General features: G+C 44.2%; 1 protein-coding gene across 6 annotated transcripts in view; it reads left to right on the top strand.

Moving 5' to 3' along the window:
- Positions 1–18,852, top strand: part of ARAP3 (ArfGAP with RhoGAP domain, ankyrin repeat and PH domain 3) — a 582,982-nt gene that overhangs the window by 337,367 nt on the left and 226,763 nt on the right. For all 6 annotated transcript variants that reach the window (XM_069654121.1, XM_069654122.1, XM_069654120.1 and 3 more), the window contains 6 exons: positions 1,204–1,391; positions 1,519–1,625; positions 2,573–2,772; positions 2,912–2,997; positions 7,691–7,873; positions 8,867–9,035. In XM_069654121.1, the coding sequence (XP_069510222.1) occupies positions 1,204–1,391; positions 1,519–1,625; positions 2,573–2,772; positions 2,912–2,997; positions 7,691–7,873; positions 8,867–9,035 (933 nt within the window). The remainder of the gene's footprint in view (positions 1–1,203; positions 1,392–1,518; positions 1,626–2,572; positions 2,773–2,911; positions 2,998–7,690; positions 7,874–8,866; positions 9,036–18,852) is intronic.

The following is an 18,852-nucleotide window of genomic DNA, read 5'->3' on the forward strand; positions in this document are numbered from 1 at the left end:
TGACAAATTAATAAACAATTGTTTAATCAAGAAACCTTGAGAGTAAGTGTCTATTTGAATACCTGTCACTGTGAATCTCTATGCTACCACCCTACAGCTAACTTTGACCACACTTGAGATAAGCCTGGCTTCTCAGTCACACTAGCAACTTGTGTAGTACATGCTTATACCAAAGGTTGGGTTAACTATTGCCCAGAGTACAAGACTAATGCAGTCTCCCACAGGGTACTGCATACAATCTTCCCTAACACTGGCGTTAATGCACAGGACTCCTATGGAAGCTGTGAACTGTTAGCACCTAAAAGCAGGTGGATTTCATAGGATCGGACAAACCTCGCAAAATCATCAATTGTAGGAGGCATTTCCACTTTTATCAACACGTAGTGGAAAACAAAGTTATAAAGACTTTTTTCCTGTTACACTTGTGTCTCAAATTGTTTTTCTAGTACAAGCTGTTTAGAATTCCATGGAGGGAATCCATTTGCATGGAAATTTAAACAAACCAGACCTGTCCCTGAAATTAGCATTTTCATGAAAACTCTACCACCGACCTTTAAAATGATATGTTAACAACCAGCCTGGAGTGAATTAAATGAGAAAGGGAAAAACCAATCAGTTTAGACTGTCATACCTCAGGTGTTGCGCCAAATTCAGCAATAAACGTCATGCCACGACTAAAGGACAGCAATTGGGTTCACATCATTGCAGGCTAAAACAACCATTAATGGACTTAACGCAAAAGACCAAATAGAGTGCATAAAAAAAAGTAGATCCAAACAAACACTGAATGGCAACCAACTGCAACTAACACACGCACAGTATGCTCACTTTTCAGCAAATGCCAATGCCAGAAACATACAAAACAAAAGAATAAATGATACAGCACAAAATCGGATGTGCATTTGTACCACTGGCAGAACCAACAGAATACCAACACTTTTTTTGCTCCGGTAGATGTGGATAAGCAGACCTAGGAGACAAAATCTGAAACGGGTGCAGCTTGTATTATTCAAGTAATCTGCTCACATCAGTGATAATGATGTTGCAAGACTGACACATGAGTTATCTATTGTGTAGTTTTCTTTGTCTTAGCTAATGTAGTCCTCTCCTTTCTATTTGTATATGCTACCCTGCATCATATATCTGTGTCGCTCTGTTGTTTTACTCTCTCACAGCCTTCTCTTCGCCCCCTTCTCTGTGCAGCCCAAAGAACCGAGTGGTGTACAATGCTGCAGAATAAGGTGAAGGAGCACCGCATGATCTTCCCGCGGCCGCGCTACGGTTCCTATGCCAACTACCAGAAGTCTGGCTTTCTAGAGCTGAAGGGCTATAAATCCAAAATCTTCACTGTCCTGACAAGGGATGAGGTGTGGCTCTACAAAACCGAGCAGGTGAGAGAAGGACAGAGACACACATGTAAATGAAGGCAAAACCTTTAGATCCTCTCCTGGATATGCATTGGATCTCCGCTTCTGCATCGACTAATGATGTTCCCACGTATCTACTACTCATTTACAGTTCTTCAAAATGGGCATTGGGATCTGCGTGGTTGAGATGCAAGGTTCAACCATCCGCGATGCAAAGAACAAGACCTTTGAACTCATCACGCCCCAGAAGATCTTCAGGTATGTATCAAGCACGAAGCCCCCACATCTCACCACCATCTATAGCCAGAATCCTTATTTAGTGTTCCTCTCCTTTCCTTCTTACCATTTCCTTCCCATGTCCTAGGGCCTTTCCGATGACCATCCCCCCATTTCCTTGCACAAACCATTTTCCCCTTTGTCATTCGCCATCTTGACCCTGTCCATACCATGTTGATACCCATGTATATACATCAATGTGTAGTCCTAACCTGCCACTTAAGGGCAAAAGCTATCTGAGACTCCCCTGTCCTCCCCCAAAAGAATATTACCAAGCTACTCACCCATCATCTCACCCAATCCCATTTGAAACTAAGAAGATAAGATGTTCTGTTGAAGGATTGCGTACTTTTTACTAACTTAAGTTCACTTTTGTTAATTAGCACCGAGGACAGGCACAGCAGCCAATCAGGTTGATTAGATCACAAACTGAACCTCATGATCCAAAGCCCGTTTTTATGAGCAAGCTGGAAACCTTTAAATAAGATGTGATATAAGTGTTCAGGCGCTGGGCAGAGATCATCTGCTTTCACCATTGTTTGTCAATTCCTTGCGTACACCCATTCACCAAAACGAAACGCCACAGCAGGCACTTGCTAATGGTGCAAATGCCTGATGTGGCAGTATGTACCTGCTGGTAGCAATGCCACAGCCTTTGCTAAATGCCTTTGCTTCCTTGAACCTGTAAACTCAGACTGATGAGTTTTTACCGGCCCGTACCGCCATTGGCATGGGTATTATTGCATAATTCAATGGGGAGATATAGGGAATCTGTTTTTTTTGTACAACAATATTGATTTATCATTTCAGACAATGGGGTGTATGACTGTTTTCTCTTAAGGCGAATATGTCATATCTTTTCAGGCTTTTTGATTGACATGCAGATGTGACTTTGCAGGATACCCCTTAGATCTGTGACTTGTTTTCAGTTTCACAGCAGAGTCAGAACGTGAAAAGAAGGAGTGGATGGAGAGTCTCCTCGACTCCATCTCTGAGACCCTCTCAGACTATGAAGTGGCTGAAAAGATTTGGTCCAATAAGGCAAACAAGTTTTGCGCAGACTGTAAAGCAGGGAACCCTGACTGGGCATCCATCAACCTCTGCGTGGTCATCTGCAAGCAGTGTGCAGGTCAGTTGTGTGTGGTAAAAGCCCCCACTGCATGGCTTTGGTATTGTGGGTATTTGGCATTTGCCAGACCATGGTAGGGATGGCCTTATTTGGAAAGGGAGAACAGTAGCTGATAGTTCTCCCTTTCTGATCTATCCAGGTCAACACCGTGGGCTGGGAACCAATGTCTCCAAAGTGCAGAGTCTGAAACTGGACATCAGTGTTTGGAGCAATGAGATTGTTCAGGTAAGAGAATGTATATCTTTCTAAGGGTTGTCAACCTGTTTAGATTCATATATGTTTTTCTGGCATTTACTGATTGCTCTTGAGTAGTACAAGTTGTTTACTTGAAAAGTAAAAGTAGGCATTGACAGGAACATTCCTGTTCCTCTTCCTGTTATACTATTCTTATACTACGGGTGCAGGTACCCAAGATGCTCATTGAGTTAACGCCCCCAAATTCTTTTTCCACCATTGGTCTGGTCATAGAAGTATGCGTCAGAAAGGATCCCATTTTTGATTGACACCTCAGCAGTAGTGAAAATAATATTTGATGTGGATTGCTAGCCCTGAACCATAGCTGAGTCCCAACTCCTGACAACCAGCACCAAGAGGGACTTTGACCCACTTTCTAGAATACTGAAAAGGACATGTCATATAAAAACAACACATTAGTTTTGTAATTTCTATGTCTCAGGCTACCGGCACTGATTACACAGATGTAGAAGACTACCGTTACACTTTGTCCTCAATGCAATTTGAAATACCCCTGGTGCGAGGCAAACACAATGTGCAATCACTGCCTACCAAGGAATCCCACTGAGGCAAAGTGCTCAGCTTGTAAACTGTTTAAATGAAAACCTTTCAAAATTCTGCAAGAACAGCACTGAGCATCATATGCAGAGAGATCCTGAAAAGCTGGAACCTCATAGAAAGTGATCGAGGTCAAGTCACTGGTTCAGGGCGTACTGTCAGACCCCAACCAGAAATACAGAGACTTCTTGGACTTTAAAGGGGAAAGTAACTCCTGGATTTCCTTCACACATGAGCTCCATCTCTGAAGGGCTGTCCCAAGAGACACCCCATATGGCACTGTAAAGACTGGAGGTGAAAAAACAACAAATAGTTGTTGAGAAGTACTATGGCATTCTGTTGACACACCTGGCCCCACTTACAGAAACCCAAAACACAGCAGCATGACTCATAACAGGAAGCAAGACATTTGACCACATTCCTCACACCCTAAGGGAGCTGCACTAGGCTCACATACAAGCCAGAATACTCTTTAAGACTTCTTGAATTACCAATAAGGCCAGCACAGCTTGCATATCTGCAGAGGCCTCGACAGGCTAGGGCCTGAGCGGGCAAGGCCCAACCAAAATCTGTGAATGCCCTCTCAGCAGCGCTGCGTGAACATTTACTGATGTTAATGTCACTGCGGTGGGCCTAAATACATTAGCTTCAGGCCCCACCTGGCTATGCCTCTGTCAAAGATGTGAAAGGATCACATACATTCATCTCAGTTTTCCCTGTCCTCCCAGGGGATCCTCTCTCTATTCAGGGACCTAACGAGAGAGATAACACTGAAAGGAGTGAAGCTCGGAGGAGTAACCACAGCATGGAGCCTATAATAAATTTTCTCACAATATCGTTAACAGCCTGCTCAGAGTCTGGAACATTTTGAATTTTACATCACTACTCGCCGAGCATGCCTGTATTTACATCAAAGACATTCTAAAATCTTCTACAATGCTTGCCGCACGGGTCCATGAAAACACACAAAAAGAGATCACCTTCTCCAGTGACACTCGGTCCACAAAAGTGCAAGAATCAAATTTCTTTTCCACCCGTACCCGCACAAGTCTACAAATACTGAAAATAAACACCAGGCCACCGCCGGGCATCTGGAAACACCACCCAGGGGAAAGGTAATTTCCAAAATGGCTAACCAAATTTTAAAGGTGTGGTCTACCCATGGAGAGTCTCAATAAACACTCTGGGACCTTTTACAGCTGCATAATCTCAGACCCTTTCATATCTACCGACACAGGTGCAACACCTTTAGCCAAGCCCTTCAAAAGAGGAGGGTTTACTGTACTATATAAGCCCAAGGCACCCCCTCCAAGCATTGTGAGTGTTTAGAGATAAAGTGGAGGGCAGAGTTTGGAGTGAGCTCGAAAGCAGGAGTAGGATGAGAGCAGGAGGGGTTTGGAGAAAAGATGACTTTGGAAAGGAGGAGGAGTTGGAGATCAGGAGGAGGTCGGAGAGCTGGAGGAAGTTGGCAAGGAGGCGAAGGTAGAAAAGCGGGAAGAGTTTGGAAAGCAGCCCTAGGTTCAAGATAAAGAGATTGAAGACTAGTGAGGAAAAAGGAGGAAATAGAATAGAGTAAGAAGGAGGTTGGTGAACATCATAATGCGGTTGTAGGAGAGCATAAGAGAAGGTTGGTGAACATCAGAAGTACGTGCTGTGCTCGAGTATGGAGGAGATTGCTAAACAAAACAAATTCAAAGTGGAGACCACCAGTAGTTGAAAGGAAAATATCACAGGACTTGAAAGTTGGCGGAATTTTGGGAGGTGATGCAGGTGAAAGCCAGGAGAAGGTGGTGGTGGAACATCTGGATAAGGCGGTAGAGAACATTAAGCACCCACTGAGATCTGAGACACTCAGCTTAAGGTGCAAGATGGCATGCTTTGCCCAAGGCTGAATGAAGGGTCAGACCCTGATATGAAGAAGTCAAGCACACGCGGGGAGGAAGAAAGAACCTGTGGCCTAGCCTAGATGTGGTGCAGAACCAGAACAGGAGTAGAAAGGTGGTGAAGACGGTAGGAGTCAGGACCATAGGACAGGGTTGAGATGGAGGCCCCTTAAATCCACAGCAGTGAAGAGTCAAGTGACGTAATATCTAATGTCTCACCAGCCAACTTGAAGAGGGAGAAAGAAGATGCCAAGAGATTCAGAGGAGATGAGGAAAGAAGAACATCAGAAAAGAATGGCACAGGCATCCTTTTAAACCAGTATCTGAGCTCTAGGGCAGAAGAAAGGCGTGGGAGCTCTTTAACCCTAAATTGAGATTGCCGGGCTGCACGAAATCAGTATGTGATCTGTTCTTTACATGAGTCTCCACCCCTGCTCAGTAATTTTACCAATGACGGTTTGGTAAAACTTAGTTGACATCCTGCAGGTCCACTGAAGCCGGTCCCGCATAACCCTTTGCCAATAGGGGTTCTGAAAAACCATCCTAACATTTCTGATCTACATACATCAAATATATATGTAGTCCGCATATTAACACATTTTCTCTAGAAATAGACAACACACACCTGGGGCTACACCCTCTGCAATCCTCTTTCTCCACTTGAGAGGTGAAAAGGTTCCCGAAGTCTAATTTCTTCTGAGCAGAGTTTGGCTGCTGCTAGCTACTACTGCTGACAGCTCTTCTCGCTACCATGCTTTGCATACCCTGTTAGGCACATCCCCAAGTCTGGTCACCTCTACCTTCCAGCCAGGGCATGCAGTAAGAGTTTTTTGACTCGGAGGACTCTACATGCTTACCCTAACAAACAACAATGATTTGCTCCAGGACCCACCTTCAGATGTTGGACCCCGCCCCCTAATTCCCCAACATGCAAATACACTCTAGAGCCACAAAGGAGGACACTGTGTAGTAGAGAGAAATTAAGAAAAGCAGGGGTAACTTTTCAATGGTCTAATCATGTGTAATTAGAAATACAAACATCTCTCTTTAAATATCAATAACTTCTCCTACCCTGCATTCTGGACTAACTTTTTGCAGAAAGGTTTGAATTCTCAGTTGCATGCACACAGTGTTCTGATTTGGCCAACAATATGTTTATCCCTGTATATTACGGTCATCTCGAGGTATATGTTGAGTATGGTGAATTAGGGATTTCAAAAACAATCACCCTAAGAAGCAATCACCCAGTAGCATTACAAAAGTGTGTGTCGCTTCTAATCAATTCCAAACAGTTTCAACCTTTATAAATATTTTCACCTGTCTTATATATTTGTGAAATGGTCGATTACCTCAAAATCTGTGCTTGTCAACAGAGTCTTCATGTTTGATGTAATGTATGGGCAGTTCTTCTGTCGATGTATCATTGTGTTGTATTGACTCTGTGACACATTTGTTTTTGGGGTCTTCTGGAGTAATGGTAAGAGGTAGGTGGGCTACCTTGACTTTGGGACAAAATCTGGTTCCTCGGAAACGATGAAGTCTGTCGAATTGGAGGCACAGCCATGATGTGGGACGTGTGGAAAGGATGTGGTGGTTCGGGTTTTAATCTTCTAAAGACAATTCTAAGAAGCAAAAAGTGACAATTCATCAGATTCATGAACATAACATAACAGATGTATTTGTAGAGCGCACGTTCACCGCCAGAGGGATATCTTGGCACTATTGACAGATAACAGATGTTTATTGTTACCCAACTCAATGGTACTTTCTTCAGTAATGTCAGAATATTGCGCGCCAAAGTCAATGGAACATAAGCCTATGAGGTACAATGGAGACGGTCTTGGCCTCATGCTTTTGTTCAACCTAATTAAAACTGACAAGTACCTGCTACCCTTCTTCAGTAGGCCATGATTTTGGTGCCTTCAGCAAATTTGTCTGCCTTCTTCACAAACATCTCCAGCACCTATGCTGTTTGTAGGGAGTAGGGACAATCTGTTGCTCCAGGCTGGTGGCATTGTAGACTCATCCTAGTATTTCCTTATCCTACGATTGGCCCTGTCTTTCCATTGCCTGCCTGCTATCCGCTGTCCTATACTGCATGTGTTGAGTAACCCTGCTTCCAAACCTCCGACCTCTTCTTTTGTGGTCACATTTTAATGGTTTATTTCTCATGCATTGGTGCTGGGCTTGCTTTCTAGTCTGTGATTGCTCTTAGTAACATTTGCCATTGTCTCTTCTTTTAGCTGTTCATCATTTTAGGCAATGACCGAGCCAATCGATTCTGGACTGCGAGGCTCCAGCCTTCAGAGGTCATTCAACCGGATGCCAGCGCAGAGCAAAGAAGAGACTTTATCATAAACAAATACCGGGAAGGAAAATATCGCCAACCGCACCCCCAGTATACCACCCAAGAGGAGATATTGCAGGTAGCCAAACATCATAGGGCGCGGTTGGTGTTTGTGAGCCATAATAAACACAAACGTTGACACACATTGCTCTTAACTGTTCTGGATCTTTAATGAAGCCAGGGTGGTTTTTCATTTTGGGGTAAGGTTGCAGTGTATCTGCAAATGAATCTTTCTGAATGTATGTTGCCCTCCCAATTTCCACAGTTCTGTTAATCTCATGGATGGTGTAATCACTGTTTAGCTGCAAGGGCTTGATTGGAATGGTGGCCAACTCGACCCTACTCACTGCCTTGTGAGGTGACCATGACTTGGGAGTACATTGTAGATCAAAATTAAATAATAATAATAAATGAATCTTGGAGGCATGGCGCTGCTACTGCTGTATTACAGCTGCTGCTCTGCAACCTAACACCTGCCACTGCAACCAAAATAACGAGTGGTTCCCACATCGGGACAGCCACAAAAGAGGAACTGGCACCGATGAGGGAACATGCCCCACGGGGAGGGCAGTGCGCGTGACACGCATTAGGAGGGCTGCTGGATAGATCCACCCTTGAAAAAAGCTGAGTAATACGATGATGCAGGAGCATGCCTCTGTGACAACAGCATGCACAAGTAAACCTGCAGCAGGGAACACGCAGCGAGATTCCCACAAATGGTCATGGGTCTCATTGTGTAGGCGGGGTCGATAATGGTGCACGGTGGTGTTAGAATTCAAACAGAGGAAATCCCAGTCTTTGCCAATCGTGGTCCCTCCCAAAACTTTGCAGCTCCTTTTCAGCTGTTTGTTTGCTGCTCCTTTTCAGCTGTTTCTTTGCTGCTTTGTACACTGAGAGGTAGCATAATTAATCCCTATTTTATCCAAATGCATATTGATTTAAGGATTGTTTCTCATCCTCATTTACAGCCATTGTTGTGTGCGTGGTCACTGAAAGCCTACCCTTGGACCTGGTAGCACTGGCTCATGCTTGCTTTGAGTACATGAGAAGTCCTGACCCTTCTTTCTCCTAGGCACTGTGTGCGGGTGTGGCTGGACACAACGTTCTGAAGACAATGATGCAGTTTTTCTTTGATGCTGAGTCCTCGGGCCTGTACAATGTGTATGACTCAGATGGATCTCCCTCCTATAACATGGACCCTTGGTGGATGTCTGAAAACAATTCCCAGAGAACCGTGTTTGGTAAGCCGAGCTCCACTACTACATGGCATTGTGGCCTGTTGCTTGTCAGCAGGGTTTGCACTTTATAAATTACATACATACATACATATTAAGGGCGGGGGTTGATGGGGTTGAGTGGATACTACACTGCTGGACAACAAGCACAACCCATTCCCAAAAGCCAATAAACTGTGGAACTGTACTGTACTTTTCTCCCAGAATATCTCTCCAGTTCAATGTATGGTTCATCAGTGGCAGAACGTACAGGAGGCTGCACTGTCACTGCCTGTCTTGAAGTGGGTTATGGTTGAATAACACATTTAATGTCTTGCAGTGGCAACTTTCCTTGTTGACTCTGTTAGCAAAGACTTTCCTTTTTATGCTTTTTAGCTAAACTTGTTAGACCCCCCAATAGCTGTACCTGCTTCCTGTGTCTTTGACGTATTTTGATTTAGTGAGATTGTTTTTAAACCTCACTTACTATTTATTTTCAACTATTTTTTTTTAATAGGAAGCAATGGTAGCACTGAGGGCTACTAAGGTGAAGGGTACTCTTGTACTCCAATTTTGTATCCCTAGATTAGACCCCTTACCCAGGAGGTGTATTTGGTGACAGTGTTTTATTTTTTACACGTTGACATAACTGTGCACCATTTTTTACCTCAAGAGAGCGACCCTCGTAGGTGTAGTAAGCAGTGCTTTAAGTGGGCCAGGGCTAGCTGTGGCTGAGCACTCGCAGTCTCCAAAAATTGGGGCTGAGCTGGAGCCAAGCCGGGGCCCTGCCGGGGCCCCCCAGTCCCATCACGCAATGGCGGGACACATTATCCTGCCACGGCCATAGCCGCAATGGGAGATGCGCCCCCCGTTTTAAAGTCAGACAGCTGTGTGACTGACAGAAGAGCCAGTCAGCCACAGCATCACTGAAAGTGGAAGTTGCAGTTTCAGCAACGCTGTGGCTGGCTGGCACTTCTGTCAGTCACTGTAACTTCCTCTTGTGACCCCTCACGTGAGGGGTTATAAGAGGAGGTTATGGTCCCTTTGTTTCCCCTCCCCAGGTCACTGACCTTCTGCGAACCTGGGGACTCTGTGATCTAATCTGCAGATTAGATCACAGAGAACCTCGGGTTCGCAGAGGGTCAAAGACGCCTCGAGCTCAGTGATATATTTGCTTTGCAGAGCAGAGCACAGATCACCGAGTCCGAGGCATCTTTGTTCGTTGGCAAAGCTTTATAAAAGATGACTTGAAAAGTAAAAATGCAAAAGATGGCTTGAAAAGTGCACAAACCTTATTTATATATTTGTTTGCGCACCTTACTATGGTTTGTGCACTTTATTTGGAAGCCACGCCCCGATATGAGGGCCCCCTCAATTTCTTAGCACACTTAAAGCACTGCTAGTAACCAAATGTGTCCAGGGTCACTGGCTTTGTTGGTTTTCTTCCTTATGTTTGTTGCCGGGAATGACTAAATATCGGAGTTGAAAGGATAGCTCTAGTGCAATGCGCTCACCTGGGAACAAGACAATACAGTCGACCATGACTTTGGCCTGCCTGGTAGTTCGATAAATTGAGTAGCATGAATAGGTAATAATAATAGGTAATAATGGTGACATGGATTATTACAGCAGTTATTGCTATCATTATTAGTATTATTTCATGGGCTCTGCACAGAGCACACAAAGGAAGGCTGTATGAATGGGAACCATGTTAGTATGGATATTGCTCTTCCATGCACCTTATTCCACATCCACTACCTTGGTAGCCTACAATATTACTTGGCCAGCGGTACCCCTCTTTCTCCTTTGGTGAGAGTTATGGTGTGTTGAGTAACTCCCCATCCTTTTGCATGAGGGATGATGCTCCGTTGGGCTGGGGCAGACAAGCTGCTTCTCGAAATGGGACCCAGAAGGTGTCTGGAGTGGGATTCCCTGGTATCCTCCCCCCCTTGTGAAGGTAAAAGTGCTGCGGTTTATAGTCATAATGTAGAAACCAATAATGTTGAAAGTCATTTTTTCGAGAAAAAAAATGTCGAAAAATAAAATGTCGAATGTTTTTTTAATGCATTTTTTTTTTTAAATGGGGGGGTTCCCCCTAACCCCGCTTTTTTACCTTTTTTTTGTTGTACCCATTTTTTTTTATCCCGAACCCCAAAATAAATATATCATTTAAAAAAACGGATTTCGACATTTTTTTTTCGACATTTTTTTTTGAAAAAATTGTCATTCGACATTATTTTTTCGAAAAAATGACCGACCACTTAGTGCTACATAATGCCCAGGACCGATTAGCAGGGTGAGACAAACCTTTGACGAAGACTATTTCCATGGAGGCCACAGTGCTGCAGGAGGCAGACTGTGGATCTGACACATGGGTCATCAGCGTGAGCATGGAGCAGAAAAAGAGAGAACCGCAGAGAACATGCTACGCATACCTCGCGGGTTGGGGAAAGGCTGCACTCGTTCACCTCTGTTCTTAGTCTGACCTGACCGCAGAATGCAATTAAGATACACCACGACAATTCCACCTTTCCATGCTTCCCCAAAGGATGTTGGTCTCCTATAAAGCCTTCTGCAATGCTAATAGCCACAGGAGGAAATGAAAGGAGCATCATTTAAAATTAAGCCAATCACAGGAAACCTGTAATAATTAATTAGCAGGCCCTACCAATCTGAGTACATAAAGGTAGTCACTTTAGAACCAATCCAAGGAGAGATTATAAAATGGCCCATTGCTCCATAGGTGAAAAGGGGGATTGGAAAAGACAGTAGGTGACACACGGCAGAAGCAAGAAAACATGCTTTTTGAATCTCTCTTGATGGAAAATTAGACCATTATCTAAAGCAATGTTGTGGATGTCTGGAGACCCTCTAGAGAGGGACTGGGTAGATTGTGGGGAACACACTTGGCCCCAGTGAGAAGTGGACCACTAATGGTGGGATTGACTGCTTGGATTTACCTAACTGCAGACTTCCTGGAGGGAACTGGAGAGCTTGACGTCTTGGCCATTCCAATATATACACAAAGGGGAGAGAAAGCAAAGCAAGGCCCATGACAGGAGGGAGAATCGGCTTTCAGGCAAACCCTCTCAAGTGAGAGGGGAGAAAATACTCATCTACCCTTGAACCCCATGTTTGGGTTGGGAGCACAACTATACTCCCTTGACAGTAGACGACTCCACTACTTGGAGGAAGGTGGTCGGTGTTTTGAGAGATTGGGACAGAGTGTGAGAGTAACAAGTACCCCATTGAGTGGCACCCTGCTAAAGGCTGAGATTGGTTGCTGGACTCACCCCAACAAACTAAAGACTGCTCTGAGTTAGACTGTAGAGCCTGAAAGCCTAAGATGAATATCACAAAGGAGAGAGGGTCAGAAGGAGTTATATAAACTGTGGTAAGAAGGTGAAATTGACTGCCTGACAAGCACCGCGAGCTAATGGGGCACGGGTGGGAGAATACTCATTTTACCACCAAACTAACCCAGCTATTGGGTGGTGTGCAAGCTGAACTATAAATTACAGACGAAGGAGACAGTATAGCTATCCCTGTGCTCTACTTTTAGGAGCACAATACTCCTTTTGAATCCTGCAAGTGAATGGAGCAGTGTTAGGCAAGATTGTATGCAGTACCCTTTGGGTGCACTACAACAACCCTGACCTCCTGGCAAAAGGGACCCAACCTTTGGTATAAGTCTGAACTACACAGGTTGGTAGTGTGGTCAAGCAGTCAGGCTTATCTCAAGAGGAGTCAAGGTGAGCAGTAATGTTGTGAAACAGAGCTTCATAGTAGCAGTTATCAAAATAAACACTTAATTTATTTCACAGTCAGTTTTAAAGCCTTCAGAAGGGAGCAATATATGTAACAATTCAAATACACTTCAAAACACACTCTAAATTAGTTGATACCCATTGGGGATGGCACACAGACACTTCCTAAATACGGCTTGATGCAATGGGACATCTCTCAAGACTGGTTGAAGTGAATAGAGGGGTAAGACAAGGCTGCTTGGGAGCACCTCTGTTCTTCAACCTGTTCTTGGCAGACATGGGCCCTTTTTTGCAATCATCTGTTTTGTTAAGCCCAATGCTAAATGGGAGGAAAATCTGCTGGCTTGCGTATGCGGACGATATAGTTCTCCTCGATAGAACACCGATCGGTTTACAGCATCTACTGGATAAAATGAATGAGTATGTGGGTCTAAATAAATTGACAGTTAACCCGGCTAAGTCAAACATCTTGATCTTCAAACATCCACTGTCAAAAATAAAATGTAGAAACTGGAACATGGGAGGAGAACGGATAAGAACCGTAGAAATCATAAAATACTTGGGATATAACATCCATGCCCATCCAGCAATATACAAAGCAGAAAATGAAATCACGGCGAAAATTAAACAATCTACATCACAAATGATTAAGTTAAACTATACATTTTGTAAGTTCTCCATTCTCCCATTGGTGAAGTTTTATCTAGCCAAAGTAGTCCCAGTTATCCTATATGGCTTAGAAGCAAAGCCGGATCTCTGGTTTACAAACTGGGAGAAGTTTGAGGGCCATCTATGGAAAAAAGCTCTGGGTCTCCCAAATTGTGCCTCCTTAAAAAGTCTGAGATTTGAACTAGGTCTAAAATCATTGAACTGTATGGCAGATTGGAAGCTCATCTCATTGTATCGAGAAATAATAACAAGTAAAGACTCGACAATTTATGGAGATCTTAGACATGAAGCACTACAAAAGAGATCAACCATCCTCGCCTCATTAGAGGAGAAAACGAAGGAAAGACTGGAGGCAGTAGATCTAAATGAAGAGATCTTGGTCCTAAACCCACTTAAAATAAAAAGAAGACTCGAACAATGGGACTGGATTAAAACGGTAGAAAAAGTTAGAGAGGACCCAACTCAAAACACATTCCTGAAAGGAGAAAAGAAACTTGGGTGTCTCTCCCGATATCTCCTGAAGTCCCCTAATAGGAAACTGCGTTCAGACTTCCTCAGAATGAGACTGAACCTTGTCCATTGTGGTGCTGTTCTGGTAAAACGCAACCAAGGGGACATGGCAAAAAAGCTATGCTCAGTCTGTGGAAACCCTGCCAAACAAACGCTAAAACATGTTCTAATGGATTGTGAAGGCACATGGCCACTACGACTTAGATTTTTTAGAGACCTTGTGCGGAGGGAGGAAGACATAGCTACAGACTTCCTCTGGGATAGAATCATTTCGGGAACTAATGCTGCATTGATGTTTGCAGCAACCCAGGTCATAATAGAAAGTGGTTTGACAATCTAACATAATAAAATAAAGCAGAAGTATTTTTAAACATTGATCCAGCAAAAATTAGGAACGTTTGGCAGGGTTGGTGGATAATAATGAAATGTATATGAAAATGTATTATTTTTTTTTTGTGTAAAGGCTTGCGCCAAAACAAATAAAAAAAATTTTAAAAAATGGGCGTATTTTTAGGGGGGAACAGGGGTGTTTGTCCCCCCCAATTTTCATAGCACACCATTTTGTCCCCATTCATTTGGCTGGGGCACCTTTTCTTCAGATGTCATGTCCTCCCAACATGTTCAGCAAAGTTACTCCACTGCACTTCCTACACCCTCAGGTGACTTAAATAGCTAGGACACTGTGGACATTGATTTATCACAAGTACATTTAGAGCAAAACTGAGTTTGGTGCAAAAGATAAAATAGAGGAATAAAACAAAGTTTAACAAATAATTCACAAACGGGCAAGTACTTTTGAAAACATTCCAATGGCAAATAAGTTTAACCCTTTCCTGGGGAAAGGATAAAGCATAGAGTCAAAGGTGAGAAGAGTCTCTCAGGGAGCCAGGACAGCCAATGTTAATTGCACAATGTGAAGGGGAGCTGAAGATCTTCTTTGCAGGTAGGTAAAAAGTCTTGTACAATGTTTTTAGAAATTTTTGTAGAAAATAGAACACTTGAAGGGCCACAAGCTGGGAGGCTTGAGTGGGGCAACGTTTCAGCAACTCTGCAAGGTAACCAAGACAGGTCTCACCTGAGAGCAAGTAATGCTACACGAAAAGAGGTAAGTTCTCTTAGACTTTACAGTATCTATGGTTAGAAGAAATGGTTCCAGCTGGCTTCTGTTCCTTAACAGCTGTGCAGATCCTGGTGTTCCTGGGCCTCAGTCGTGGGGACAAGAGGCAGGATGTCTTGGGACTCCTGCTCTACAATGCGAAGATCAGAGGCAGCAATGGACAAACTTCGATCGGTTCTTCAGTGTTTCAGCTCCTCGCATCTGACAGCAAATAGCAACACTGCGGTTCTCGGATACCACTTCAGACTTTCCTTGCTTCAGCACTTTGTTGAGGTTGCTCAGGCTTGGTCAGTCCTGCATCAGGGAAGTCCGGAGGATCTTCCTGGCACTCGGGTCTGACTTAAAAGCAACGCACACAATCTGGTGTTCCTTTCCCTGACTCTTCGGTTCCAACAGCAGCAGCAGTGGAAATGCAACCAGCTTTGAGAGGATGTCCAGATGGGCTTACTTTGGAGTTGATTTGTCCCACCAACTCAAAGGGAGAAGTCATCCTGGCAGGGCTTCTCTAGTCGAGGCGAATTCAGAGCTTCAGCACAGCAGCAGGGCTTCACCGGGCAAACCAATGGTCCAGGAGTTGCAGCAGGCGTCTCTTCCAAGTTCTTCTTCAGATTCCTTCGTCCAGTGGTCAACTCTGCCTTCCAAGCCAAAAAGCCTCGCCTTTTATGCAGGTTTCTCCCATTTATTCCAGCCTAGCTATCAATCACACAGCATGGTGGCACCTCTCTCACTTCCTGCCCCTGCCAGACATACTGGAGCCAGAGCCGGGCTTCACTCATGAATCCCACCAAAGACAAAATTAACAAAGGGACCAAACCTGGTTTGGCACGCAGAGTAAATCTCAAGAAGGACTTTTCCAACAAGAAATGGTCAGAAAAGAAGACAGGGGTCATTTTGACAAAATGGGCACCCATGGGTGCCTTACCGTGGCTGCAAACGCAGCCCGCTGTAAAAACACACAATGGTAGTAAAAAGTAAACCACTGCCACCAGCCATCAATTGTAGAAAGGGTAACATAAGAAATGTTGCATGAGAAACTAGACTGAGGGGATACTAAGTAACCCGTCCAGCACCCTATGGTAAGATAGTGTGTGCTGGGTCAAGAAAGTTACAAAATGAAAGTAAAGTCAATTTCACTTCACTGCTCTTGGAAACCGTAGTTTCACCAAGAGAAAGTATTTAAACCTTTGGGAAATCTAAGAGACTTCCCTGTGCCACTGCACTGAATGTGCTGTGTGACACAATGGGCCTCATTACGACTGTGGCAGCCACGGTATGAACGGTGCCGCTAAGGGACCGGCACTGTTCATACCGGGCTGCCACATTACGAGTTCTGCAGCCTACTCGAATTACGAGTTCTGCAGCGGGTCCCGCTCTGTACGACTGGCCAGACCAGACGTGCAGAGCGGCACTTGCTAGCAGAACAGGATGCTAACAACGGACCCGTCATTAACGGGTCCGTTGTTAGCATCCTCCCCATTCCCATTGAGCCCTATGGGGGCTCAAATGGGAATGGGAACGTACCGCGTCTGGGTCCCTCGAATGGGAATTACCGGGCCCGCAAAGGTCGGAATGGCCCGGTAATTCCCATTTTGCAGGACCCGGACACGAGTTTGGGGGTAGCCATGCCGCTAAAAACGGCATGGCTACCTCCAAACTCGTAATGAGGTCCAATGTAAAGATGATGCCTATGGAGTTTGTCAGACTCCAAAGTCAAAAGAAACACAAAGAATAAATCACAGTAAAATTGCATTAGGAAAAAAAGTCCTAAAGTCCAGCAAAAGAGCTGGGGGGCTCCAAGGTAGAAGGGAATTAGCACATTTCTGAGAATTCTCCCTTACAAGCAGGAAGGTGGAACTGGCTACCTGATAAGGTCCCTCGGGGGAGGGATGAGAAAATATTCATCTAACCTAGAAGTTTATCATGGAGATTGCCCCACCTTACATAACTCACAGGGAGCAGTGGCTATCCCAAGATATAGTGTGGAGATCACAACATACGTTTCAAAGTGAGTACCTAAAAGCTAAAACCAGGAATATCCTGGTTACTGGGCCACCAGAGTCATCTTGTTTTAAAGGAACTACTTTTGACTTTTGTTATAAGTTAGGGCTGGGCATTAATAAGATTTGGGGATTGTTATGCTGGCCAAAAGGATTGTGTTCTTTGTGCTTTAGAATAGGATTAACCTGGAGGTTAATAGTCTTGATAATTTTAGGTGGACACCTTGTGCTGGCCATCTGTGAACTCTAGATTTAGATTTGATTACAGCTTCTCCTGCGGGTCAGAGACATGTTAAGGTTAGGTTATGGCATTTGTGTTATGATTAAGAAGATCATCTTCTGGTGTGAGGATTTAAGAGGACGTGAGAGTGGAGAAGCATTCAGTAAAGCACACACAAGGATGACCCACAGAAGTACTGACCCTGACACCACCCTCCTGGTTCAGCCACTCATAGCATTAAGCTATGCAGCACATTTACACCTAATGCAAACCAAAACTAGGAGGAGGGCATTTAAAGAGATATATGGGATCATGTGCCTGACTCCCTACAAAGGTACACATGGTTTGAGGTGACAGTACATCACTGGTGAAGACAACCACACTGTGCACATCATTGGGTTGCAGATTCCAGAGTGTTCACTGCTGTAAATCTTTAGATTCTTCTGGAGATCTCTGACTGCAGAGAGGACACCCTGATTTGGTTCCACAATGAAGGAGAGGCCCTCACAGAGGTCTTCACAGATGCACGTCTTGCATTGACCCCAAAGGGAGTCATGAGGCACTCGGCAAGTGTGCGCTAGAACCTTGGTCTTCATGCAGGCTTGTGTCCTGGCAGAGAGCAGCACAGTGGATTCCCCAAGTCCCAGCAAACACACAAGGACACCCATGAAGGGTTTCAGTCATTTGGCAGGAAGTTCCTTGGAAAGGTAAAGAGCTGTTTCCGGACCTTGCAGAGGAAATGAAAATATGCACGCTCCTTCACTGAAAACAGGTGAGTTATCCCACCAGTCACAGGGAAGAAGGCACCTCACAGAGGTCTTACCTGTCAATTAGAAGGTCACGGTTTCTGAATCGGTGGTATTGGGTGATGTTAGGGGAGTTTTCCTAAAGTCCACTTGGATTTAAGACTCTATAAAACTATACCTTGGTATACCGGGCCCCGACTCTTTGTATAAGTCTCTACTACCCAAAGGATCTGATAGAATAGCAGAGCAGCAAGGCTTATTGTAGGGGGAGGATGTGAGCTGTAGGTAGGTACACTGAACCCGGTAAATAGAATATTCCAAAGAAATGCTTACACACTGAGTTATATTAAAATATACATGTATAATATATACTTAAGACAGGCAAGTAAACATTCTTTTATACTAACCAATAGACATAGGAATTATTCACAATACTTTTCAAAGGTGACTGCTTCAATTGTAGTTGCTTGTGGTTACAATCGTTACAGAGAATTACACTAATGACAGTTCTACTGTGTTAATGGTAGTACCGCGCACTCGTATAGATAACAGATAAATGGTAATTGCATTTAAGTAGTAAGTCACACCAGACAAGGTCTGTAGGAAGGAAAGGGATGGTTATTCACACTTGAGCAATATTATACATTCTAGTAAAATGTTTCAAGTCTTCTAATGCTTTGTAAGTCCATTCCCTAACTAGCCAAAAGTAAGTGTAGGAGTAGAACGAAAAGTCTTATGTAGCAGCAGGAAAGGCAAAGTTTTCAGGATACTTTAGTCACTGGAATAAAAATGACCTACCATGATAACACGTTATAGGG

This window comes from Ambystoma mexicanum, chromosome 3q, assembly GCF_040938575.1.
Source record: "Ambystoma mexicanum isolate Mex_15411 chromosome 3q, UKY_AmexF1_1, whole genome shotgun sequence".
Taxonomy (NCBI): Eukaryota; Metazoa; Chordata; class Amphibia; order Caudata; family Ambystomatidae; genus Ambystoma; species Ambystoma mexicanum.